The sequence below is a fragment of the Lathamus discolor genome, chromosome 6, assembly GCF_037157495.1.
Source record: "Lathamus discolor isolate bLatDis1 chromosome 6, bLatDis1.hap1, whole genome shotgun sequence".
Classification (NCBI taxonomy): Eukaryota; Metazoa; Chordata; class Aves; order Psittaciformes; family Psittacidae; genus Lathamus; species Lathamus discolor.
Window position 1 is genome coordinate 88,557,822 of NC_088889.1, and position 26,223 is coordinate 88,584,044.

Below are 26,223 nucleotides of genomic sequence, written 5' to 3' on the forward strand. Positions count from 1 at the left end.
AGCACATCCATCCCGCTTCCCTCAATATTTGAGGAGCATTCATAGAATCATAGAATAGTTAGGGTTGGAAAGGAACTCAAGATCATCCAGTTCCAACCCCCCTGCCATGGGCAGGGACACCTCACACTAAACCATCCCACACAAAGCCTCATCCAACCTGGCCTTGAACACTGCCAGGGATGGAGCACTCACAACCTCCCTGGGCAACCCATTCCAGTGCCTCACCACCCTCACAGGAAAGAATTTCCTCCTTATATCCAATCTAAACTTCCCCTGTTTCAGTTTTAACCCATTACCCCTTGTCCTGTCACTACAGTCCCTGACAAAGAGTCCCTCCCCAGCATCCCTATAGGCCCCCTGGACATTCTTTTCCCCTTCAATATCTGGTGGCAATAGCATCCTGCTCCCCTCCATCCCTTCAATATGCGGTGCTTTCAAGCACTACCACAAGTGCCTAGGATCCAGGGACCACGCTCCTGCTGTGGCTGGAGCCCACCACCTTCCCCTTCCCGCAGCCTCCACCATCCCAACTCAACGGCATCCATGCTCTGGTTCACTTACCCAGGGCTAAGAGCTGTTTTGTCCCACAGCAACACAGCTCAGCAGTCGAGTACGTGGAGATCCATGGACGAAAAGCATTTCCTAAGGACAAAGCAGCTCCTTTAACGTGCTGCTGAGCCCACAACCATGGGGGTTCACAGAGCAGCACCCACACACCTCGGACCTGGACCTCATTAGCATCCTTTGCCCCAGCACTCCCAGTCTGGACTGGGGCTACCTCCAGTCACACCTCACTGCAGCAACCCGCTTAGGCTTAAAGTGTGACACCAAAGCAGATGCGTGCAGCTTTGGGCTGTGCTTTGAAAGGGAAATGAGAGGCGGGAGGCAATGAGGAGACCTGGTTCCAGCTCGGTTTCACTCTTTATTTGAAGTTTCACATGCCACCAGCGTACATGAAAGTTGCACATTCAGAATTCGACTCACTACTAGAACTAAGGGCCAGATGCGAAAACCAAGTGTCAAACGAGTGCACGGATGGAGGAGCCTGAAGGTACCCGCAACCAGGCTGTGCCAATGGCACCTGAAGCGTCGGGAGATCCCACTTTTGATGGGCATCTCCCTTTGCCATGTCCAGGGCGCTGGTTGTGACCTGGCTCTTCTCTCCCAAAGCAGCGCTGTTCCCTTTCAACGAGCAGTTTTGGTACCATCTCCACCAGAACCAGGGGTGTTTGGAGACCAACTGCCCATTGAATGCTTTCCTGCCTTCCGCTTGCCATCAATGCCAGCAGTTTTTACAAGGAGAAACAAATCCCACCCGCTGTTTGTAGGGAAAGACGAAGGGAACAGGGACTCTTACACTGACATCTTCTGTTCGAACAAAGTTTTTGATAGAAGCCCATTTTCCCCAGCAGCCTTGGGCAGGGAGTTGCAGCTTCTACTTCAAAGGGCCAACTTCAAAACCGGAATCCAGTGTCCTAATGGTTTTGTGCTACATTACTTAATTGTCATACAGCTAATTAGCAATGCCTGATTCCCCATTCTCTGTACGTAAGATGAAGCGCACAAAAGAAGGGGGCTACTTGAAAGAATAAATAAACCAAGGCACCAGGCAGCCAGGCTCCGACAACATTAACATAAAACGTTACACTTTACCATGTAAAACACTGAAAGAGCCCCCCCCCATCATGATTAAACCTGTATTGATCTGCCTCCCTTCAGATCTCAGGGCTTTGGAGCTCTGTGAGGATAGGGGGGAAGAGGAAGAGGAGGCTTAGCGTGTGCCTGTGTGTCTCACACCAACCCATACAGCACAGATCTTTAAGATTCTAATTCTTTCCCTATCACCAAGTCGGATGGGGATCAATAGATGGCACAAACCGACCCCTTTCCTCCAGTGTCGGGGCGGGGGGGGGAATGAAAGAACCAAGAGAAAGGGGAGGGTGAAAGGAGAGCGTCAGAGGTCAATGCCACAAAACAATACATATTGATGTCTCCATTCATTTCAACCAGCGGAAAGGTCAATGCCTCCCTTGCTTCATGTTTTATGGCTGAAATCCTGCTGCTAACAGCAACAATGTTAGTAGGCAGCCCTCATCCATCCTGGTTTATTCTAACCATTATTTCTAACCAGGTTAGCCATTTTGAAAATTGGGAAGCAGCGGTGAGGAGGAAAAGAGGGGAGGCTGCCCTGGAAATTAATGGAAGAGATGGTTTCCATTAGTTTTTGAGCCTGCCTGTCCCCCCACAACCTGTGCTCCAGTTTGCCCCTCACTGCCCCCTAAAAAATGAGAAGGGCCTGAGGCAACATCCCTTCACTATTAATCATTATTCCCTGTACAACATCCCAATTGGTTTCTATGGAAATGATTCTCCTGCTGGAGTACCCCGGCTGCCTGCGCATCTGATCAGAGAGGCAGGAGAGCCGCAATGAAGATGTGCCTCCGCAGTACCCGACGTGGCTCCCTGCTCCGGGCTCCTGTACCTTTGTCTGGACACTCTGCTGGGCTCAGCCAAGGGGGATTGCATCTCCTTTGAGCAGACAAAACAACCCTTCTGCACTGGTTAATTCCCAACAGGAAAAGCCCCACATTCCTGTGGCCACAGGGAATACGCCATCCTGAAAAAGGGATGCTGAAATACAGCACCCAGCACCTCACAATGCCCAGTCCCATTCCTGTACATCGTCCCAGCACTGTCGTGCCTCTGAAGATCAGCTCTGTTCCCCTGGGAGCAGGCCTGGGCAGAGGAGGAAGGAGGTAGTCATGCAGATTGAAGAGCGCAGGGTCACTGCTCTGCCACCCATCAGCCTGCATCAGCAGCCCCAGCCCTGCAAGAGGAGAAACTGAGGTCCAGGTCTCATGGTGGATGTCTGGCTTCCAGCTTGAGGTCCATGACACTGCTCTGCCCTGTCTCCTTCACTCCCATCTCTCCTCTGCCTGCCCAGCCACCTCCGTGACTGCAGTCCAAGCTCTCCTGAAGGGAGAGGCCGTTGCCGCCCAGCCCTGTTCCAAACTGGGCAGCGGGTACGCTGCCATTCCCTAAAGAATCCATGAAATCAGCTTTGGAGAACAGTGAGGAGCAATCCTTTAACCTACAGACCTAACAAACACACCGACAACTCAGCCTCACCAAACTCCCCACACCAAACCCACTGCCACTCTTCAGGTCTGGCTCCTCCCATCCTGCAGGAACCAAATGCCACTTTGCTGAAGACGACTTTGGATTTAAGCAGAGCAGCAAACAACTGATTTTCCACACTAATGGCACTTGATGCAGAATATCCCTCTCCCAATGAAGTGTGGGTACCTCGTCTGTGGGCAAAGCAAAGATTTCTTCTGCATTCCCCAAAGATCAGAGCACTGATTTCGGAGCACAGCGAGGAACACGCCAGCAGGGAGTGGGAATCCTGCAGAGGCGCTCCCTGGGAGAAGGGCACCTTCTGTAATTGAATTCATTCATTTTAGAGTATGGACAGTGGCATCAGCAGGCTCAGAGGTCACCTCATTAGATGCCTACAGATAGCAGGGAGGGAGATTTCTAGAGAGATGGGGACAGAGACCAGAGAAAAGGAGGGGGAATTAGATATTACTAAGAGCTAGGAACAAACCACCCATCTCTCTGCTCTCCTCTCCTCCTCTGATGCTGCACACCGGAGCCTCAGCGCTGAGTGGGCTCCGAGTCCCATATATTGCTCTGCTCAGAACATATGGTGTGATGTTTAATAGCCCGGCTCTGCCAATTGGGGACTATTAGGGTGGGTTCTTTTCCCAGTGTAAATGTTGCAGAATATAAATTGTAATTAACACCGATGCCAAAATAGCACTTAGAGAAAATAAGCACATTATTAACATCTGGTGAATCCTGCCTCGAGTGCAGAAGCAGCGGAAATCCTCACTCACCAGAAGAGGATTTGTAGGAGAGGTATCGAGCACTGGCCCGGAATTGGGGAGTCGGGGGTGAAAGGAGTTTTTAGCTCTTTAGCATTATCTGTGGTGCTGTCTTTACTACCTGTGGGTGACCTTTCCTAGCCCTGATTATAACCAGTACCATTTGCATCGGGACTTCTGACCCGCTTGTATGAATGCAGATGTCTAAGCATCCTACTCCAGGCAACAGAATAATGGTGTTATAAAACACGCCCGATTGCAAGACGCGAGGCAGATGGGTATTGCTTTGCCAAGCAAAAGACAGAGCATGTTTCATCAGGTTGTTCTAACCCCCAAGACCAAAGGGTTAACACCACCATGGAGCACCAAGTGTTTTCTGCAAGCCACTGCCCCCCAACCCAGGTTTTCCAATGGGATAGGAACAGGCAAGCCCCTGGTTCTGCCAAACTTCCTGACGGCACAGTATGTGGATGGGAAATCCTTGCTGAGGGTGGGAATGGCCTCGCTCCTGTAGCATGTACCAAACCTTGAGATTCCTCACAACAGGTCCCATTAGGCATCAGAGCTCCATACCCTCAGCCTTCCTGCTACTCTGCCCCAAGGCTAGAGGCACAAGGAGAGAAAAGCAGCTCTGCTAATGCTTCAAACAGGGAGAAAGCAGCTTTGCAAACACTCACTGCCTATCCCTCACTATTTATTCTAGGAAAGAAACAAAAGCCAGGCAGAGCTGAAGTGGACAGAACTGGATAGAGCAGTGGCTCGTGCTCCTGCCAAAAAGCACATCTGAGTTGCTGAAGAGAGGGAGAAGGAGAGAGAAAAGCAGTTGGAGAGGGAGAGAGGGATTCAAACAGGCAAGTAATATGACAAGAGGTAGAAAGAACGACCTCGTTGGGAGAGCAGGAGAGAAAACAGTGGCAGGATGCCAAGAACAGGGCACCAGCTCCTCGCACTCACCAGCATGGTATCTAACCTGAGGCAGAGTTTCAAATGCCTGCGGAGCTGCAGCCATTCCCAGGAGCATGAGCCAGCTTCACCACCTTGCTACCAGCTGCAAACCAGACACTGCTGTGGCACCCTACCCTGAGTGGGGAAGGGATTAAAGCTCAGCACAGAGAGCAGCCACATGCAGGGGTTAGTTTTAGCACAGACTTGTGCTAGTAAAAGGCTAACTAACATTAACCTGCTTGTTAACAACCTAACCTAGCCAAGCACATGGGTTACTGCAGCCTGGCTCAGGATTTACACCCGCAAGACACATCACCAGTGACAGGAAAGCAAGGAGAGAAAGTCCTCCAAAGCTGCGAGGGGCATTTTGCTCTCTTATCAATCCCAACAGATCAGGCTTCTTATGAACCACTGATGGAAGAACACGGATGGGGAGATCGCATCTTGTGTAGAAAATGCCAAGAAGGAGATGGGGACCATCATCTTTGGATGACGCATCTGGGCTGCCGCAGAAAAGCAGTGCTCACTCGGCACATTAGGGGATGTTTAGGTGGAGAAGCTGCGGTAGCTGTTTTGCAGAAGACAGACCCAGTGCGCTACCATAAAATACTGCAGCAGAAGGGAAATCCGACTGCCACCCAGAAACGTAGCTCCAGGAATTCCTAACTTGGCTTTTGGTACAGCTGTCTGATGCTTTCAAAAGTGCTCAGTAAATAAGGCAATATGAAAGTGATCCAGACCACTGCTGGGGCCTGAGGAAGTTCTGTGGAGCAGAGAAGCTGACTGAAATCACACTGTGAAAATACTTCCTAACATCTCTAAAATTAGCATGAGCTCAAGGCATGGGATCTAAGGACAGGGCTGAAACACTACGTTCCCATCTACACTGCAAGACAGACCGCGTTTAAAATCAGATCCAAGCCTCAACTTACTCACTGTAGGCACCACCTACCCCTAGGACATGGGTTTCCAAAAGAGCTGAGAACTGCTTCCACCAGATGGATGGAAACAGCATCAGCAAGAACACACCATGGTCGAGGCACTAATGACCTTTAATTTGCTATTCAAAATAAAAAGAGAGTCCTTGTGGCACTTCTCCATCAGAAATAAACCCCCTTCAATAGCTGCGATTGCATGTGCGTGACCACAAATGTGTACTTGTAACATAGAAAAGATGTGATGCACTTCAATTGAGCAACACGGGTTTGTGCCTTTTAGCTGGCTTAGGCTTTCCACTTTGCCAAAAACAGACTGAAGCAAAGAATGATTTCTACCAATACCACAAAGCACACTGCTGAAGTACACAGGGGCCCTTTAGGAAATACACCAGGCGACACAGAAAGAGCATCATTAAGTCAGTTTCTCTTACCTTTAACGTCAATAAAATAACAAAACAATTCCTATTAACCGCAAGGAAATACTCATCAGATTCCAGAAGCCTCGGAGACGGGATTTTCAGATGCAAGCAATATCCAGTAGATGGTCTCCCCACTGCAAAGGACCAGCTTTTATTTCAGTTTGCAATTGCACCTATTTCAAGTGATTGTACAGCATCCAGGGAGGTGGCCAGGAGCTGAAAGATGGGCAATCCAGGCCAACAAGAAGCTATTTCACCACGTGCACGCTGACTGTCCTTGCCATGCTGTGAGAGTCACCACCACAAGTTGGGAGGTTCCTCGGCCACTCTGCTTTTAAACAAGGTAATTTCATCCAAGTGCCGCATGGGGACATCTCTGATGACCTCTGTCAAGTCCTCATGAAGCAGAGGGAAAATGACGACGTTTAACGCAGGGCGATCCGCCTGGAAACTAAATCAGACACAGGTTATTAGCTGAGGAAAAAGAGGAATTCTCCAGTGCAAGAGAAGGGGATTGCATAAGGGAAGGAAGGGCTGTTCAGAGGAGGCAGCTGGAAGTCAAGGTCTCCTGCTCTAATGTGTCAGCAAGGGCCTGCACCCCTTCTCAGTCTGTTGAGCCAACACAAACCCTAACATGGGGAAGGAGGAAGACCTTTTGGGCAAGGTGCTCACACATAACAATTTCAAGCACCTACAAACCAGAGGCAAGTTGCAGAGCCATTAAGAAGATCAGGCCAGAGCAGTGCCAGGCATTCCCTGGGGGCTGAGCCTGGGATTATCACTCCAGGCTGGGTTGTTCTGCATGCAGAGTTTATACTCTGCAATTAGAGCATGGGCAGGTTTAGAAAGCTCAGATCTGCAGATAAGCACTGAAGTGTGTGCTCGCTCACACACACATGCACTGCAGCCTCCTTTTTAATCCAAGTTGCAGGAAACCTGTCTTGGCCCCACAGGAATTTGCCCTAACAGAAACACAGGTCACGTATCCCTGTTTGCCACTGCAATTTTGGGTTCCACTTTCTTAATCCACAGCCTCAGTCTTTCTGGTCCCCTCTTAGGAGAGATCTGCATTCTCCTCCTGCCTTCCCAGCTCTTCTTGCCACTAACAACTGGGTCTGCCTTTCAGCAAGCAAGAGGCACGGTACAACAACATGAGAGAGGGTTATAACTACAGAGCAGGGTTATAACTACAGAGCAAAGAGAACAGCAAAACTTAAAGCCATTCATACAACGTAATAAGAACCATACAAAAGAGAAAGCCCATCAGCAAGTACTCTCCATGATAGCAACCTGGTGAGTAAGAGAACATGGAAGGGAAACAGTATTACTCAGCGTAGCATAACAATGGGTTAGTCTTTTAAAGCTGGGGGGTAAAGGGAAGTTATGCTACGGTTTAAGAGTTACACCCTTAAGATTAAAAAGCCTCGTGACTCTCAGCCCCATGCCACCAAGATGCTTCCTCCAAAGCGTGTGACAAGGGCTAGGTCATTCTCACTGTAAAGGAGGCAGAGTCAGACTGGCAGCATCAGTCCCTTGAGGCTGTACCAAGTTGTGTTGGGTCGAAAGAGAAGTTCACCGCTCACACCAGCTTCTTTTAGACAGCTGTTTGCCTGGAAGATTCCCAGCTCATCTCCAGCTCTGAAACAGCCAGACTGCTGTCAAAGAGAGAGGGGAACAGCTGGAGATTCTGCTCCTGGAAACACACATGGAAATCCCAGGTAGCAATACAGCCGGCTGAAGAAAAGGCCACAAGAGAGTGGCATTTCGCAGGAGTCAGGATATTCCCATCCACAAATGATTTGGAACGGAGCTGCCAAAAATGAAGCAGAGAAACTCCCATTCCAAGGCTACTTGCTCAGTCCTGGTGGGTTAAATTAATTTGCCTGAACCTAAGTAGCCGCAGGGATAAGGATTTCCAGCAGCAAAACTACCCGGGGCAATGTTACAGGGTTCTGCATCACAGACCTGCCCTTCATGCCTCATGCCTCAGGGCTGGCAGAAGAGGACACCTCCCCTTGAGGGGATGTGGGGGCTTGTGTAAGAGCTGCAGTTTCTTACTTCCACAGCGCTGCCTCCAAGAAATCAACCAGCAAACAAGCACTGATCTGAGAGGCAGTTGGTAAAGTCTGCAGTGAAATTACATAAAACACAGCAAATGTCTCTTTGATAGTCCCTCCTCTGCCTCAGCTCTTCATGTTTCTTATCCAGCACCACAGTCCTGCAGAGAAAATCATGTTAATAGACCAAGTGTACTGAAGTTCAGCTTGGAAGAAACAGTGCTCTCCCCAAGACAGAGAAACCTCTGCTTCTTTCTTTGGCTATGGACTCTCCCAAATTGGATCTGCATGCTGCCTTCTCACCATAGACAAAATTGCAGTTCATGAGCAGCCTTTACACGCAGCTATAAAAACAAGCACCTAGACAAGTTTACATGACAATCTGCCACCAAGACGACTAAAAAACCCCCAGTGCAGTAAATCCACCTTCCAAAGAGGCTGGATCGATGGGAGAGGTTTGAATTTGAGCTTAGAAAGGGAAAAAGAAAAGAAAGCTTTGTAATTTTCTCCCCCCCCCCAAACAGGAAACTGTATGTTACTGCAAACCTTGTAAATTCCATACCCAGCAAGTTGACGCCGGCGAATTCTTTCCATGTACAATTTGCGTGATTTAAGGGGAAAAGAAAAAGGAATCAAATGCACATGGCTCCCTATTATTCGAGGCTAAATGTGCGTGCAAAGCCTCTCCTTTAACTGCCTGTTAAAAAACACCCTGGTTTTAACAAGCAGCTGTCATAATGTTAAACTGGGATTAGCAGTTCCCAAAGGCAGCCTCCCTCGGCAATCTCTGCTCCTTTAGTCCTCCCCTGGAAGGCAATTCCTTTCCTGGTACACCTGTCCAGGTGGGCTAGATTAAGTGAGAAGCACTTAGAGCACTAGTTCCAAAGGCCCCAGGCATGGGGAGGAGATAACAAGAAGGGGAAGAGATTGAGTTAATGAGTTGCAGAATAGCTCCTGTAATCTTCTTTCCTCATTCCACACCTGGATGGACTTCAAACTCCATCTACCTCTGCAAGAGCATGGCTTGTAAAATGAAAACCCGAAGGACAGAGAAGGATGTTGACCTGGGGAGACAAAAGAGCTGCAGTTTCAGACATGAAGGCCTGGGGTTTTTTCTTCCCCTCCAAGGGAGAAATGCCAAGGACATGCTTGCTTGCTCTCTCCTACAAAACCTCCAGACTAAACTCATCATGATTAATTAGATGAAAGCAAGTTTTCTAGGCAACTGACTAGCAGCCCCTTCAAAACAGAGCCTTTAATCACAAACAACCACTGGGATAACAAAGAAAAGACACCCCCAACACACATATTTTCCAGTGTAGCTTCTAGGCCAGCAGACTCAACACCAAACCAACAGCCACCCAGTGGGAACTTTTACAAGGATGTGTCTGAAGTGTCTTCATTTGGATGCGGGCAGCTGGTTGGAATCATCCACAGAGCTGGGAAACCAGCAGTGAAGCGCAGCCTGTGTCGCAAATTCCTCTTGGCATCAGCAGAGGTCTCGCCTCACCCTCCAGTTAGATCATGAGCAGGTTGTATGTGGCTGAAAGGGCTGTAATTTGTCTCCAAAATGATCCCAGAGCAGGTGTGGACTGGACACAATAAGGTTATTTTCAAGTGAACAGCTTGGTAAATAGCCTAACACTGGGTTCTCAATTACTTCCAAGCAGTGTGGCAGGATCCGATATGTAGGTCAGGGACAAAGTCAAAGAGGAGGAGGAAAAAGTCTAAAGCAAGGCTGCACTTTGATCAGGTTTCCTCGATTTTAGCGAGACAAAAGAGTCACTCCCTGGAATGCGGTTATCTCCTGGCAAACGCTCCCAGCACGGTGTCAGACCTACCTCTCTAGAGAGGCCAGTGTCCCCAGGACTCCATCTGCTGATGGAGCTAGAGGGTATCCCAATGCCATAGGACAATCTCACCTCTAAGGACGGATTCTGCCCCCCTGCAACTCTGCACCCCAGAAGACAACGGCTCTGCTGCGTTAGGTGCTGCTCAAACTTACCTTCTCCTACTTATAAGGAAAGGATAAGGCAATAGTTGGGACTGAAGAATGTTATTTCCCCTTCAGGTTTTCCAGAGAAACCTAAGAAAAACTCTATGCCAAATGCAGACATTGCAGCATATCCCGCCCCACAAAAGCTGGCAAGCAGGAGTAAGGACACACAAGGTGGTATAATTAAGCACTGGCAACAAAAGCAGCACACACCAGCTAAAACAAGGAACTACAGTGTATCAGGAGGGGATCGAGGCCAGATCTTTCAGCTCCACAATGAGATGAGCTTATAGAAGAGGCTCTAGAGAAGGAGAGTAAGGAAGGAAACCAGGGGAGGCTTGATTTGGGGGAAGAAAGCACAGTGGGGACAGAGCAGATGTGGGCTCCTATCTGCATGACTCTCCCAAAAGCAAACCAATCTCTGCTGCAGTCACACACCTTCTCTCTCCATTTAACTTCCCAGCAGGCAGGTGATCCACTTCTGGAGGGGCACAAGGTCTCAAGGGAATTCAGACCAGCTCACTTTGCACCTTGCACACAGCTCTTCCACCTACATGCACAAAAACCCTGCCAATCCTCTGCCAGCACAGCGTATGTAGTTTTCACTGGAAGACTTACATCTCAAAGTTCAAATCTGTCTTGAAAGCTTGAGCCAGCACACCTGAGCCAGGCCGGAAACTCCCATCCCTGCAGCATGGCACGGTGGAAGGGAGGAAATGCCAGGACAAGCTGGAGCAGCAGACAAGTGGCATGACCCAACAGATAGACATCTTTTCAGGGAAGGATACACACACGCTTACAATTTGTTCCACTGGCCATGCCCTGAACTCATTGCAGGGAACTGCAAAAGCTCTCCTTGCTTAGTGACTGCCAACAGCATAAAATGAAGCTTCTCCAAAGCATCTTCCAGCTATGCCAAAGAAACTGCAGGTAGAATTCCTCCAGGCCCCTTCCTTCGTGAGCAGCAAGGACCCTTGCTCCCCACTCATCCCCCAGAAGGGGCCCAAAGCCTCCACGCACTGACTCTGAAGCAGACCCATTCTTTGGTGCCATTCACACTCCTGACCCTCCTGGAGGACCAGCACTGAGCAGACATCATTTTCAGACCTTAGAAATGGATTTCAGCAGTTCCTGAGGAAAACTGTTGTGATTCCTCATGCTGCTCTTAGCTCCACACAATACTCCCTCCATAAAGTCTTTTCTTTTAAGGGTGTCTTCCACCCCCTCATGTCTACATGGACAAACTGGACTTCTCCCAGGGCTTGTGATCTCCTTTCACTCCAAATCCCATCACTACAGCCTCCAACCTGAGATGAAGGGGTGTAGATGGGTCTCTGGAAGTCATTCACACACAGCACTGCCAACTCTCCCATTATCTTCAATGCAGCATCCTCTGCCACTGCTTCGAGTCATGGGGAAGGAGCAACATAAATCAGACTCATCCCAAGCAGAGGCAAATTCTGTCTCCCTGCTGTGGTTTCTCCCTGTAAGGCATGAATGACACCGTCCTGTGAGCTGAGGTTTACATCAAACACGCTCACAGACTGAGGTTCTTGCAGTAGTTTGCCAGCTGAACTCTGCATCAGTCAAATGTGACTGGACAATTAGAAGGGGAGGGAATAAGAACCCAAATAGCGATGCCAGAGCGCCCAGGACATATCCTAGGGGAGTGCTCTGCCAGAGCAAGCTGGAAGTTATATCCTAATCTCTTCCACAAATTAAAAAGCTACTGCACTAACGGCTCAATTAGATTTATTTTACTATGGAAATGCTTTAAAGCTGCAGTTAATGCTTCCGTTCAGCCTTTTACACCCTCATGAAGAGAAAGCACGACAGTACTATTCCAATATTATTTCTCAGCCGAGAGAGAGAAAGGACAATCCTTGAAACCTATTTTATGCACAAACCAATCCATTCACTAAGGAAAGGTTCAGGACTGAATTCCCTTCAAAACACATGAGCCAGCAGTTAGAATAAGCCATTTGGGTCAACCATAGGAATGCATTTAAGAAGGGGGTATGTTGGGACCCCCAAAAGAAGATATACAAACATGACAAGTTTGGGATGGTCCCACTGTAAAGTATTTAAACCCACTGGTGTGTAAAGTATTTGAACCCACCCCTAAACAACACCCCTGATAGAAGGAAAGGTGTCTGGGCCACACCTCGAGCAGTCAGCCCTCGCCAAGGAATTCTTGGGTAACACAAGCTGACAAGGATGCAGTTTGTTATTCAGTCTGTGACAGAATGATTCAGGGGTTTCCAAGAGCAGGAAATGAAACAGACAATGAAAGCTGGAACAGGATGCTAATGATTCACTACACCAGCCTAGCGATACATTAAGTCTTCTGCAATCAGATGCAGGGCCTGAGCCCACAACATGCTTAGGCTAGCGGAGTGGGATTGGCAGCTACCATGCTGGCTCTGGGCTCCAGGAAAGCCAGCAGTACAGAGGGACTTGTTCAAGGTCAGAAAGAAAAGAAGGTGGTGAAGGGATGCAAAACCAGCTTGAAAATCTCAAAGAAGCCCTAGGTGCTAATAGCAGCTTTTTGCAGCATCAATACAACTGCAGCAGTCAGGTGGGCAGTGCAGGAAGGACGCTGGAGGACTCTGCTGAATTCAGAGATGATCTTGCACTCACTTACTGCCCTAATATCCCCTTCTCACCCAATCTAACAGTAAAAACAATTACCCAAAAGGGCTTTTCTGAGGCCGAGCCCACAATGAGAATCCGGGCAGCAGGAACACTGCAGGGGTACCTAGGGCAATAGCAATAAGGGAAGGGAGAATGCTTAGCTCTGATGGGAGCAATTCATTTGTGATAGTTCAGTCCTGTGCTAAATGCCAGGAGAGGGACTGGCTCACTCAGCACTTTCCAAATAGTTTCTCCCCCATGCTCCCACCTGGAAGCCCTACTTCTGCAAGTGAATCCCAGGAGGGAGCTTTATCCCTCCAGCGAGCATCATAGCTCTGACAGCTACATAGGGCCACTGGAATCAGCAGTTTAAGAAAAGGTAAGATCCAGCCAAGAGTTTCATGTTCAAAAAGGATAATAACAAGCAAGGGAAAATTTAGGCAATGCTACAGGAACTTGAATGGTAAAATCTAATTTAGACTGAGACAGCTATTCCTGGAAAGTGGCAGGAGTCCTATTGTGGAAGGCACTCAAACTAAGCAGCGCTCATGCTTGCCACAGGCAGAAAGAAAGTTAAGGTAGTGTTTCTCTTGGTCTTGGATCCTCAGAATGGGCAGATTGTCCTAAACCAGCAAAATTCTCTGCGCCTTCCAGCACTAGTTAACCCTCAGTCATCAAATCACAGGATTGTTTAGGTTGGAAAAGCCTTTAAGGTCATTGAGTCCAATCATTAACCCAGCACTGCCGAGTCCACCACTAAAGCATGTCCCCAAGCACCACATCTACATGTCTGTTACATACCTCCGGGTATGGTGCCTCCACCGCTGCCCTGGGCAGCCTGTTCCAATGCTTGACAACCCTTTCAGTAAAGAAATAGTTCCTAATCTCCCACCTAACCCTCCTCTGGTGCATCCTGAGGCCGTTTCCTCTTGTCCTATGGCTTGTTACCTGGGAGAAGAAACCAACACCAGCCTCCCTACAACCTCCTTTCAGATAGTTGTAGAGAGCCATAAGCTCTCCCCTGAGCCTCCCTTTCTCCAGGCTAAACCACTTCAGCCATACCTCATCACACTTGTGCTCCAGGCCGTTCACCAGCTGCCTTGCCCTTCTCTGGCCCCACTGCAGTGTCCAGACCTCAATGTCTCCCTTGTAGTGAGGGGCCCAGAACTGAACACAGGATTCAAGGTGCAGCCTCACCAGTTGCACATGGGCTTTACAAAGCCATTTGCAGGAGGCAGGCAGCCAGCGTGGCTTAGAGGGGCAGGGCAGAGAGCTTGAGCCTGGGCTGCCAACTCCCCACTCCAACCCCACAGCACTTAGGGGATGCTGCACCAGGACCCAACAGCTCACAGACCCCAGGAGATGCCAACAGTGCCTTTGGGAGATGGGAGCAGCTGAGCCCAGCTACCCACCACTCCGCAAAGCACACCACAGTCTCTGGCTTCCTGACCACACTCTCTACCGTGGCTTACCTTGGATTGCATTTCTATAAATTACAACTCACCCCTATGCCTTGACACATTCCCTCTATGAATGAAGAATCCCTAATGATGCTCTCAGGGATTTTTAGGGGTTGGTTGGTTGGGGGCTTTTTGATTGTTGCTTTCTTGATCTTTTCCAAGGTGTTTTTCTCAAGATCTTTTCACAGGCTTCTATTGTGTGCTGGTGTAGAGTCCTTGAAATCATTACAAGGATAGGAGCTACCTAAACACTTAAGCTAAACACTGATCAAATTCTCAAGGAATACACTGGAAAATAAAACCTATCATTGAGGCCAAGGGGATATTTGCCAAAGCATTTCCCATCCCCTTTTCCAGCCTGTTTTCTGCCGCTAAAGCAACTCCTCCTGCACATTTGTGAAGTGCCCGCTGATCGTGCCATGTAGCTGTGCAAGCCTCCAGTCATCCAAATTCCTTGCCCTCAAGATTTCTTGGGCAGAGAAATCCAGGCGTGTAAACACGAATGGTTAGCATGCAACACATGAGTAAGCAGTGGGACACCTTCCATAGGTCACAGCTCCATCTATTGACTCCTTCACTAAATAACAGCGTGGAAGCCCTCAGGGAAAGCTGCTGCAAGCAAGTTCCATCCCCTCGGACAGGGACTTGGCCACAGGGCTCTTTGCAAGCATTCGGAATCCCAGCACAACACCGCAGCCCTAAAGGGAGAAGCCAAATCTCCCTTTTCTGCAAAGAAGCCTCTCTGTACAGCAACAGGTCTTGAAACGACAACAGTGGGTCCTCGAGTAGTGGCGTTTCAGCGTTTCTGGTTAAAAGCACTGCAGCGGTTTTAACAGCAGAGTTATTTAAACAAAGACAACACATGCTTGGAGTTAAGCACTTTGGCACAGTTAAGGTCCAAGCATAAAAGGGAAAATATTGTGTTTGTTAGATCTGCTGCTATCTGGAGTGTGGCAGCAGCTGAGCACCATGTGATAGGGAAAAAAAGATGTCGTTTTACAGAGAAACCGAGAGCAGACCACTGTCACATGCAAAGCTGAGGAAGATCAGGGAGATGGATATAGATCACTCAAGCCACATCTCCCACTCTAACCACTAGGCCCTTCTTATGTGCACAGGGTTTCTCCCTGAACCCATAAAGGAGATTACCCCTCCCATTCACACAGAAGAAACAAGAATGAAGAAAAACACTGCAATGATTTATCTGCCCAGAGGGAAACAGTCTTCTCTAAAGCTCAGAGGAGACCTTGCCCTTGCAAGCCTCTTGCTTGTTGATGAGGGCTCCAGATGAGTGCTGTTCTGCTTACTGGTTTCATTGCAAAAGAGGCAGAACTGAATCAGAGGTTTTTAATGACTTTAATATGTAAACTAATTTGTCCCAAAAATCAGCAAACTTTGAGCAGAAAACTGCCCACAAGAAAGCTCAGCACCACAGGGCCTGGTTTAGAGCTGTCACAAGACTAACAGACACGAGAACTCTCTTCTCCAGCCAGTAGAACAGTAATACATAATACTAACCTTATTTTACAGTCAAAGGGAAGAGCTTAAGGTCAGGCTCTAAGCCACTGGTGTGATGTAGATACAATACCCGAGCTCCCATCACCACACCCTGTAACCACACCAGCTTCCAGTACAACTCCACAGCTAGAACCAGTCTGTTCTCCCCAGATCAGTCCCAGATCTGTGATCCAAACCCTCCTGCGCATCCATGTCTGAACAAGGACTGCTCTGCACTAGATGGCATTTTCAAGCCCCCCTCAGCAAACTACTGGTGCATTCCCAGCCCTAGACCCTTCCAATTTGCATTTCTTCTCTTTTTAGATGCATTTGGAGAATAGGAGTCACTTTGACCCCATCTCCCCGTTCAAAACCAGCCATCACTTGGCTGCTCTGAGCCTAAACAGGACCATGTCCATCAGGAGATGTCCATCTCCATCTAAATAAGGAACTCTAACCCTTAATGAGACCTAAGGAATATGGATTAATTCCCTTATCTCAAGAACAGGAGCAAACAACAACATGCTCACAGCCTTCCTCGCTTTCCCTTCTCTCGCCTCCTCCTTCCCACCCACTCCCCATGCCTTCCCCACACACGCAGCATCTGCACACGTTCCAAACAGGCAAACAACAACAAAAAGGATAAATCACCTTATTTTATTCTGGGACAAGGACAAATAACTTGCTGCCCAATAGACTCTTCCAGTTTGAAACCTGGATTAAGGAGACACTAGCAGCATATTCTTAGAGGAAGCCAAGCTGTGTGAATTGGAGCCTTATCCACAGGTTTAAGCTATGAACTAGCTCACACATGGATTTTACTGCACATTTCTTTGCCTTTGGAGTAGCAGACAAATGCAGTCTGGAGAGAGTCAATTCCCAACCCCATCTGAGGGATGAGAATGGGATCACTGGGAAAGCCACGTGGCTAAAGACTCACTAATGGCTCGTGGAAGACTCCAGGCTTTGCTTACACATCATTTTCTGTATTTCGTTCCTTCCGTTTTATTGCTAGAGACAGTTGCAAGAGAAGGGGATCTTTGTTGCTTAGGAGAGCATCTGCTCCCACCGCTTATCCTCCTCCCGAAGTCATAATCTTACGTGACATCAAAATCGTTTCCAGAGCCACCAATTACAATGTCACAGAGGATTATGACTTCAGGTGTGGAATCTGCAGTGGGAGCAGATGCTCTCTTCAGAGGAAAAAAGACCAAAAAAACCCCCTCAAAACCTCCCGTTTTCATGCAAATGTCTCTATTAATAAAACACAAAAGAAGAAAAAATAATATGACAGAACTGCTGCTATATATAAAAATAGTTTTTAACGTTTCCACAAGGCATCAGCTGCTCTTTGGAATGCTCCCAGGGCTTAAATTATGAAGAGGTACAGAATGTAGTGACAATCTGTCCACCACGGAGAAAAAGAGGGAGAAAAACCCCGCAGAACAGTGTATTTCTGCTCAGGAAGCGGACATTAAGATTTGTGGCACCTCAGAGGGGAGCACAAACTAAAGGCTGGGGCCTGTGGATCTGTGGTTCCTTCCAAGGATCCCCAAAGCACAACTGAAATCAACCAAGGCACGTTTTTCCAGCGATGAAACCCGGTGAAAAACAAACTCAACCCCTGCCCTATCACAAGGAATTTACTGAGATGTTTCCAACAATCCCCATCCCAGAAGGACACAGAGGCTTTTAGAGGCAGTAACAAACGATCTCGTGTGCGGTTTGCTAGGTAGCTAATATAGTCATAGGCTCTTCTGGATTTGATCCGCGGAAACAAGCCAAATGTAATAAGTCACTTGGAAGCGGGAGGAAAGCTGGGAGGGGAGGAGGAGCAGCCTTTAGGATGCAGTCATAATGCTGTGTGATTTGAAATTTGTATGAGAGCTTAACAGGGCCCAGCAGCAGTAGGTGACAAAGAAAACAGAGGGAAGGCGGAGAAAAAAGCCCTCCAGGAGGAGGAAAAAAAGAACTCATCCTAATGGGAAGTGCGTTGCATGGGCAATATTTTGTAAGATGACTGCCACTATGAGGAGCTTTCACTATGCCAAGCGTAATTAAAAGCTCTCTTTTCAAATGCAGCTCACGGCTCACACACAAACGTTTCCCCACCACGTGAGCCTCAGAACACTGCAAGGGGCCACGCAGAATGCATTTAAGAACTGCCAAAGGTGCAAAGGGAGTTTGTACCAATTCTCCCCCCCCCCCCCCCCCCCAAGAAAAACCCTTCACAACAACCCTTTAAAGGCTTTGAATTGTGCTGCCAGGGGATTGTCAGTAAGTGACATTTACAAGTGATTAGAGGCCAGAGAATTATCTTAGTCACTTGTGGGAAAGGAGGAAAGCTTCAAGGTCAGAGCTCTTCAGTACTTAAAACGTCGGCAGATGTTTTGTTTACCCAAAAAGTGTCATTTGATTTATAAAGGTTCACATGCAGAACCTCAACTGCAAAGAACAGGGGTGGGAATGGAATCAAAAATTCATATAATACCTTCAAATCCTTCACTGATTCACTCTCATTAAAGTAAGAGGCAAGTTGATGTGCCAAGTGGTTACACAGTACCTATTAGCTTCTTGGAACAAGCGCTCCAAGCCATATAAACCTTGGCAAGCAAAGGAAATGGGAGATAAATCTTCACCAGCTCTAGAAATCCCACACCAACCTCTTTCCGCACTTACCTCCGGACAATAGATTGCTGGAGACTTCTGCAAACGGTAAGAGATTCTCCCATAAACATGTGGCACATGATGACCTCAAGGCAGTTGGCCATGAATGACATCACTGCGTCAGACTGCAGAGTCCCACTCCGCGAGACGATGCAAAGCCGCTGGAGAGAGGAGCAGTGACTCAGTGCCTGGAAGAACTGGGCACCCGCACAGAAGTAAGGCTGTTCGAGCCTGCAGGAATAAACAACAACAAGTCAATGGGTAATTCAGGCTTGGGCTGCTTGTAGGCTAGAGGGGAGACAGCACATTCATGGGGGGGCTGGCAAATGTAGGGCAATCTGCGTCCCCCAGAGCCTGTTTCACTTACACACACAATAACCTAGTAGTGCTTGTGCCAGTGCTATGGCATAACAAACCTGACACTGCAAGCTCAGACCTCTTGCTTGCTGGCTAGTCTTGAATGATGCATGCTAAAGCACAAGGACACAAATAGGTAGAAAGGTCCTAAACCGCAGAATTCCAAGAGCAACCCTGGTTCTGCAAGTTTTCCACAAAGCATGTTGGGTAAGATGCTAGGTCTGAGCAGCAGATCCATTCTGGTCGTAGGATGAGCCTGGCTTTTGCTACCTGACATCCACCAAGCAGTTGACGTGGATTTAGGGACTCTTACTGCTCCAGTGCACCAACACTGATCAAACCGGTCATATCTTCAGTTTACTGCCTAGAGAGAAACAGGCATGAAAAGTTCCCAATGCACACACTGTCATGCAGAATTTGGGCCTCTGAGCCAATGAGTGACCACAACCAGCGCTCCATGGTCAGAGGATGGCAAAGGATCAAAGCTACTGCTCTTCTACAGTAAGAATAACCATCATCAAGTCAACCTTTATGTTAAACACTTGGCCCAGAGAAGAGAGACAGGCTCCTCTATCACGGCCATCACAATCTTATGTCACAGCCCAGAGGACAACAAAATGACATGGTGAAACCACAGCTGACCAACAAGGGGTCTATGCTTTAACTAGCAGCATAACTGGATGATGCCCTCACAGAAACCAGCCTGCGGAGCTGATGACACCAGAAGAGTACATCTCCTTAGTACAGATTTACTACAGGCCCTCGGAGCACTTGGGAATCCCAGTCACTGGGTCAGCAAGGCCAAGAGCTCCAAAAAGGTTCATCCATTAGGTGATAACAAGATACTGGCCCCAACCTGAACTGGATAATCTCTGCATAGGCTGTTGTAGCATGCAGGGGTATCTCAGCAACTTAATCCTGTTAGTTGATATATTCTGGTTTAGGGTCTCAACCTGTGAGTTAGCATGACCTGATGAGATCCTAATACATTGTGAACACTTTGGGTAATAACTTAAAATCACTTCAGCCACTTCAAGTTTTCAACAGCGTTATTTGTTCCATCATAAGTTTAGGACAAAGAGCACAGAATCTCTTGTAACCTCCCCGCAGGTTTCTAGGTTAATCTCTGGGATGTGCCAGCCATGCCTGCAATACTGCCTTTCACTCGCTAGATGACAATGTTGCTTTGGAATAGCCCCTTAAATTAGTTTCTCAGCCTGGAAAATGGGGAGGGCAAAACGGAAAGAGCAGAAGCAGCAGAGAATTAGTCAAATGAGAAGGAAGGACGACATTATCAGGAGGAAGTGCTAAACATTAAAATCCTCTTAAACCTATATAAAACCTCAGACTTTACTCGGGAAAGAACAATGACAGCTTACATGGAAACGCCTGGATGTTACAAGGAAAACACCCTTGCTGGTCTTTTATTCCTCCCAAAGATACCTCCCATCTTTGTCGCTCTTGGCCTCCATTTCAAAGTCTCTGGGAACTGCAGGGTTTAGACGGAATGAAGCAACACTGCACACTCAAGCCTCCTTCCCCAAATCTTAGTTCTTCCATGGCCATTTAGTGTCCTGAAGGTTAAAGAGATGTTCACCTGACGCAAACCATTAAGCAACTTAATTTCCATCTCTTGAATGAGAGACCAACACACTCCCTGCTTGTTATATGCGTGTTATAAATGGAAAGTGGTGGAAAATGAAACACCTCCTGAGGTGTTTTAGCCACCCTGGCTCCCTTCACTATTGCAATGGATCAGGGACACATACACGAACACCAGTTTCAGCTGATGAGCAACGATTTTAGTCACCCCGGCTTTGTAATCACAGGAGTGACATTGTTGTTACTACGGTTATTTTCGACCCACTTGCGAACAGCGGATGACAACAGGACAGACAGGTCTAGCAGTTTCACCAACAGGAGTTAATTTTGGGGAAAAAAGAAGGAAAAAAACATCTTCCTGTAAAGAATACGAGAATGATTCGTGTCAAGAACTTAGGAATCATTGTTACCAACAGACCTGTGACCAGTGTACCATGTGTGGAACGTATAAAAACGACTTTGATTATAATAAATGTTGCTGTCAATGTAATGAAGGGAAAGAAGAAACAAGGGAATAGACTAGTCCCCTCTTTAATCATTTTTGACTGTTAAAATAATAAGGGCGCTTAATGGCTTTGTTTTACTGCTTGAGTGCTTTAAGGAAGGGATTGGGTAACCAAGAGATACATCTTGTTACAGGGGTTTCTGACACCTATGCTTTGAGTAAATAACCATATAAGGAATGGAACCTATGGTGGTTAAGCTTGTGATAGACATCTTCCTGAGTTACTGAGGAAGACTGATAGAATCATAGAATCATAGAATAGTTAGGGTTGGAAAGGACCTCAAGATCATCCAGTTCCAACCCCCCTGCCATGGGCAGGGACACCTCACACTAAACCATCCCACCCAAGGATAACCTTTTGTAAGAAGTTTTTCAACCACAAAAGTACCCCAGCAACCAAGGAAGATCAACAGAAAGGAACCACGTCGACATAAAGGACAAGACAGGATTGGCTGAGACCCAGGACCACAAAAGTATAAGTGACTGAACCCCAAAGAACCCGGTGCGCGTCTTTGGTGGAGCGGAGCCTCCCCTGCGCACCCAGCGCTGCTTGCTTATTGCCTCTCGACATTAATCAATTCTAATAAAATAATTAAATCAGACCACGGCTAAGACGGAATTTTTATCACAAAATTGGTGACCCCGACGTGATCTCTGTGTAGGCTGCCTGGGACTGTACCTCTTACGAGGAGGCTCCCCACAATTTGTGGCTCGGGAGTTCTAGTCCCAGGCAGTCTCGCAAGATCAACGAACAGAGAGGCAATAACCAAGGAATTCGAACTCCCTGAACACTGCAGTATAAATCACCCGTAATTCTTGTGCACAAAGGTCCGGACGACAACAGCGGACTATAAGTACCGTTCGGTTGGGTGGGAAGGCCGGTGTGTGTGTGTATGAGACGCAACAAGGTTGCGTGGCTTTCCTCTAACCGCGGTTTCAGTGAAGAAACCGGGCGGTGAAGAGACGGCGTGTACGGCGAGACATGGACCGGGTATTCTGAATCTGTGAAAGCACGGGTCAGGATATCAGGATCCGTGCAGTGAGTGTGGACCTCTTCTAAGCGCGTTTCCAATCTCCCGCAAGGGACTTGGCTGCTGAAGGAGGGAAGTGATAGTGGGTGATTGAAAGGAAACACATCCAGTGGGAAACGGGTCAGAGCAGGGGCCCACGGAGAGGTCCCAGAAATAAGGCAGGGAACAAGTTACCAGAAATACCCCCAGACGGTCCCTTGGGGTTAATGCTTAACTACTGGGGTTCTTGGCCGTCCCAGGAAGGAAAGAATAATGGTCCATTATTGCATGGAAGTATGGGCTAAAGAGGAAATTCGGCCTGACCATTTATATTGGCCAATATTAGGGTCTTTGGATGATTGGACATGTCAGGCTTTAAATTTATATGTAAATGGCAAGGAACCTTTCAATTGGGAGGAAAGTGATTATGTAGCATCATGGAAAGGGTCATCCATAACGGTTTCGTTATTTCCCTTGAGAGAAAAGAAAAGAAAGGGAAACAAACCAAGTAAACCATCATGGGAGCCGTTAGATAATTTACCACCCCCTTATCAGGGGCAGGACTCGGGAAATAATCGAGAGGGTGTTTACCCTCCGATACCACCCGACCCTGTTCTGTCGGCTCCCCCATCTTCCCCTCCCTCTAGTCGTACCAGAAGTCGAACAAGAATACAGGAAGATGAAAATCCTCAGGAGGAAATAGGAGAAACCTTCTGAGAGGTTCCAATGGGAGGAAATAGAGGAGGGGTTGGATTTGTAGCAGCACCCTTGAACACGGGTGATGTGAGATCCTTTAAAAAGGAAATGGGTCGGTTGTTAGACGACCCCCTAGGGGTTTCTGAATGATTAGACCAGTTTTTAGGCCCTAATACTTATACTTGGGAAGAAATGCAGTCAATATTGGAAATGTTATTTACTGTGGAAGAAAGATCTATGATCAGACAAGCCGGAATGTGAAACTGGGAGAGACGACATCAACAGGGTCCTCCCGGAGAGCAAAAATGGCCTAATAAGAAACTCAATTGGAATAACCAGAATGACCAACACAGACAAAATATGATGGATTTGAGAGAAATTATTATCCAAGGAATTAGAGAGGCAGTTCCGAGGGGACAGGATATTAATGGAGCTTTCAGTGAACATCAGGAGAAAGATGAGTCCCCTACTGATTGGTTAGAAGGTTGAGAAAGACCAGATCTAGAGGAAGAAGAGTTAGAAGGAGAAAAGTTGTTTGTGGAATCGACGGAAAAAGAAAGTCAGGATATGCGATTGTAGACGGAAGAAAATGGGAAATAACAGGATCAGGTCCATTAAGCCCTACTTGGTCAGCACAAGCCTGTGAATTATATGCCTTGTTGAGAGCATTAAAGAGGTGACGGAACAAAAAAGGGACCATCTTTACAGATTCTAAATATGCTTTTGGGATAGTGTACACCTTTGGTAAAATATGGGAAGAAAGAGGATTGATAAATACCCAAGGAAAAGGGTTAGTGCATGAGGAACTGATAAAGCAAATATTACAAGCTATAAGAGAACCTGAGGCAATAGCAATCACCCATGTTAAAGGACATCAAAAAGGATTACAATTCAGAACCAGGGGAAATAATTTGGCAGACGAGGAAGCAAAGCGAGCAGCCCTTCTACCCTTAACTACTGAATATGTAAGTGAGGAAAGAGAGCAGATGGGTGAGCCAAAAACGTACTCTCAAAGTGAGATAAAAGAATGTGAAAAACTAGGAGCTAAATTAGAAAATAATAAATGGATATTACCCAACGGAAGAGAAATGCTACCAAAAGGTTACGCTAGGAGAATATTGCACAAATTGCATCAGCAAACACACTGGGGAACAAGAGCACTTACCGACCAACTTTTAAAATTCTATGGTTGTATGGGAGCTTTTGAAATTGCCAAGAAAGAAACACAGGGGTGTCTAACTCGCCTAAAAATTAATAAAAAACAAATGAGACAAGTTCCAAAAGGGGGAAGACCTTTGGCCCACGGGCCTTTTGAAAGAATATAAGTTGATTTTATCGAACTACCAAAGGTAGGACGATATAAATATCTTCTAGTAATAGTAGATCAATTGACAAGTTGGGTTGAAGCAATACCCACTGCTAGAGCCACGGCTCAAGTAGTGGCGAAACAATTACTTGAGAATATCATTCCCCGGTATGGAATGATTGAGGTAATAGATTCGGATCAAGGATCGCATTTTACCTCTAAAATTTTTAAAAGTGTTATCATGGCTTTGGGAATTCAATGGGATTATCACACCCCTTGGCATCCCCAAAGTTCCGGAACAGTAGACAGGATGAACCAAACCTTGAAACATCAGTTATCAAAACTAACGCTTGAAACTAAAATGACCTGGATCAAATGTCTTCCTCTGGCATTGTTAAATATTAGAACCATGCCAAATTCCGTTACTGGAATCTCACCTTTTGAGATGTTATATGGGATGCCCTATACCCAGGGGTTACCAATAGATCATCCCAAATTGGAGGATGTTACTATTCAATGTTATATCACCGCTTTAAATAAAAATATGCAAGAACTAATGGCCAAGGGAATGCTAGCACAAAGCACTCCCTTGGAATTTTCAATACATAAAATTCAACCAGGGGAAGAGGTACTAATAAAAAGCTGGAGAGAAGAAAGTTTATCCCCTTGTTGGGAAGGACCATTTCTTGGTCTTTTAACTACAGAAACGGTGATAAGAACTGCTGAAAAGGGGTGGACACACACGTCACGCATGAAAGGACCCATAAGAGAATGGAAAGTTGTGATTGAACCTGGAGACACTAAGCTAATCCTCAAGAGGACTTAAACAAGCAACTGAGGGAATTCATATTGACTCCTGTAAATATGATACAGGAAAAGCAGGTACAACTGAAATCATTTCAGTAAATAATAGAATAAGGGCCAATATCAGTTTATGTCCTATCTATAAACGTTGCAACCTGTATATTATAGAATCATAGAATCATTGAATAGTTAGGGTTGGAAAGGACCTTAAGATCATCTAGTTCCAACCCCCCTGCCATAGGCAGGGACACCTCACACTAAACCATCCCACACAAGGCTTCATCCAACCTGGCCTTGAACACCGCCAGGGATGGAGCACTCACAACCTCCCTGGGCTAAATGCTAAAGCACTGAATGTAACTAACTGCTATGTTTGTGGGGAAACTATCCAGGGAGAGAGATGGCCCTGGGAGGCAATGGAAAGTAATATAGGCGACCCTGAAATCTGGAAAAATCAAGAAGGGAACAATAGAAAACAACAATGGATCTTACAAACAAGTAAAATTGGTAAAAGTTGTTGGCAAAACTTAGAAAATGGTGGAAAACCAGTAGGAAATTTACTATGTGAAGGGGGTTATATATGGAACAGAACAAAGAAAAACTGGGGAAAATGGGGAAATCCTATAGAAATAAATCAACAATTCAGTAACTGGACTAATGGAACTAACATACCAAACGGGTGGCTCACTCCAAATGGACATTATTGGATCTGTGGTAAAATAGCCTTTGCATTTTTACCTCAAAATTGGACAGGATCATGTATATTAGGAACAATCATAGAATCACAGAATGGTTTGGGTTGGAAAGGACCTCAAGATCATCCAGTTCCAACCCCCCTGCCATGGGCAGGGACACCTCACACTAAACCATCCCACACAAGGCTTCATCCAACCTGGCCTTGAACACTGCCAGGGATGGAGCACTCACAACCTCCCTGGGCAACCGATTCCAGTGTCTCACCACCCTAACAGGAAAGAATTTCCTCCTTATATCAAATCTAAACTTCCCCTGTTTAAGTTTTAACCCATTACCCCTTGTCCTGTCACTACAGTCCCTGACAAAGAGTCCCTCCCCAGCATCCCTATAGGCCCCCTTCAGGTACTGGAAGGCTGCTCTGAGGTCTCCACGCAGCCTTCTCTTCTCCAGGCTGAACAGCCCCAACTTCCTCAGCCTGTCTTCATACCGGAGGTGCTCCAGCCCCTGATCATCCTCGTGGCCTCCTCTGGACTTGTTCCAGCAGTTCCATGTCCTTTTTATGTTGAGGACACCAGAACTGCACACAATGCTCCAGGTGAGGTCTCACGAGAGCAGAGTAGAGGGGCAGGAGCACCTCCTTCCACCTGCTGGTCACGCTCCTTTTGATGCAGACCTAGGGTTTTTTATTATCTATAAGCTATGGGGAACACTTGGGAGTCCAGTTATACACAGAAACCAATGAACTAA

General features: G+C 47.1%; 1 protein-coding gene across 3 annotated transcripts in view; it reads right to left on the reverse strand.

Annotated features, from left to right (window-relative positions):
- Positions 1 to 902: 902 nt before the first annotated feature.
- FBXL18 (F-box and leucine rich repeat protein 18) overlaps positions 903 to 26,223 on the reverse strand; it is a 31,799-nt gene continuing 6,478 nt past the window's right edge. For all 3 annotated transcript variants that reach the window (XM_065684581.1, XM_065684583.1, XM_065684582.1), the window contains exons 4-5: positions 18,513 to 18,731; positions 903 to 6,640 (exon numbers count right to left, since the gene is read on the reverse strand). In XM_065684581.1, the coding sequence (XP_065540653.1) occupies positions 6,484 to 6,640; positions 18,513 to 18,731 (376 nt within the window). In that variant the 3' untranslated portion in view covers positions 903 to 6,483. The remainder of the gene's footprint in view (positions 6,641 to 18,512; positions 18,732 to 26,223) is intronic.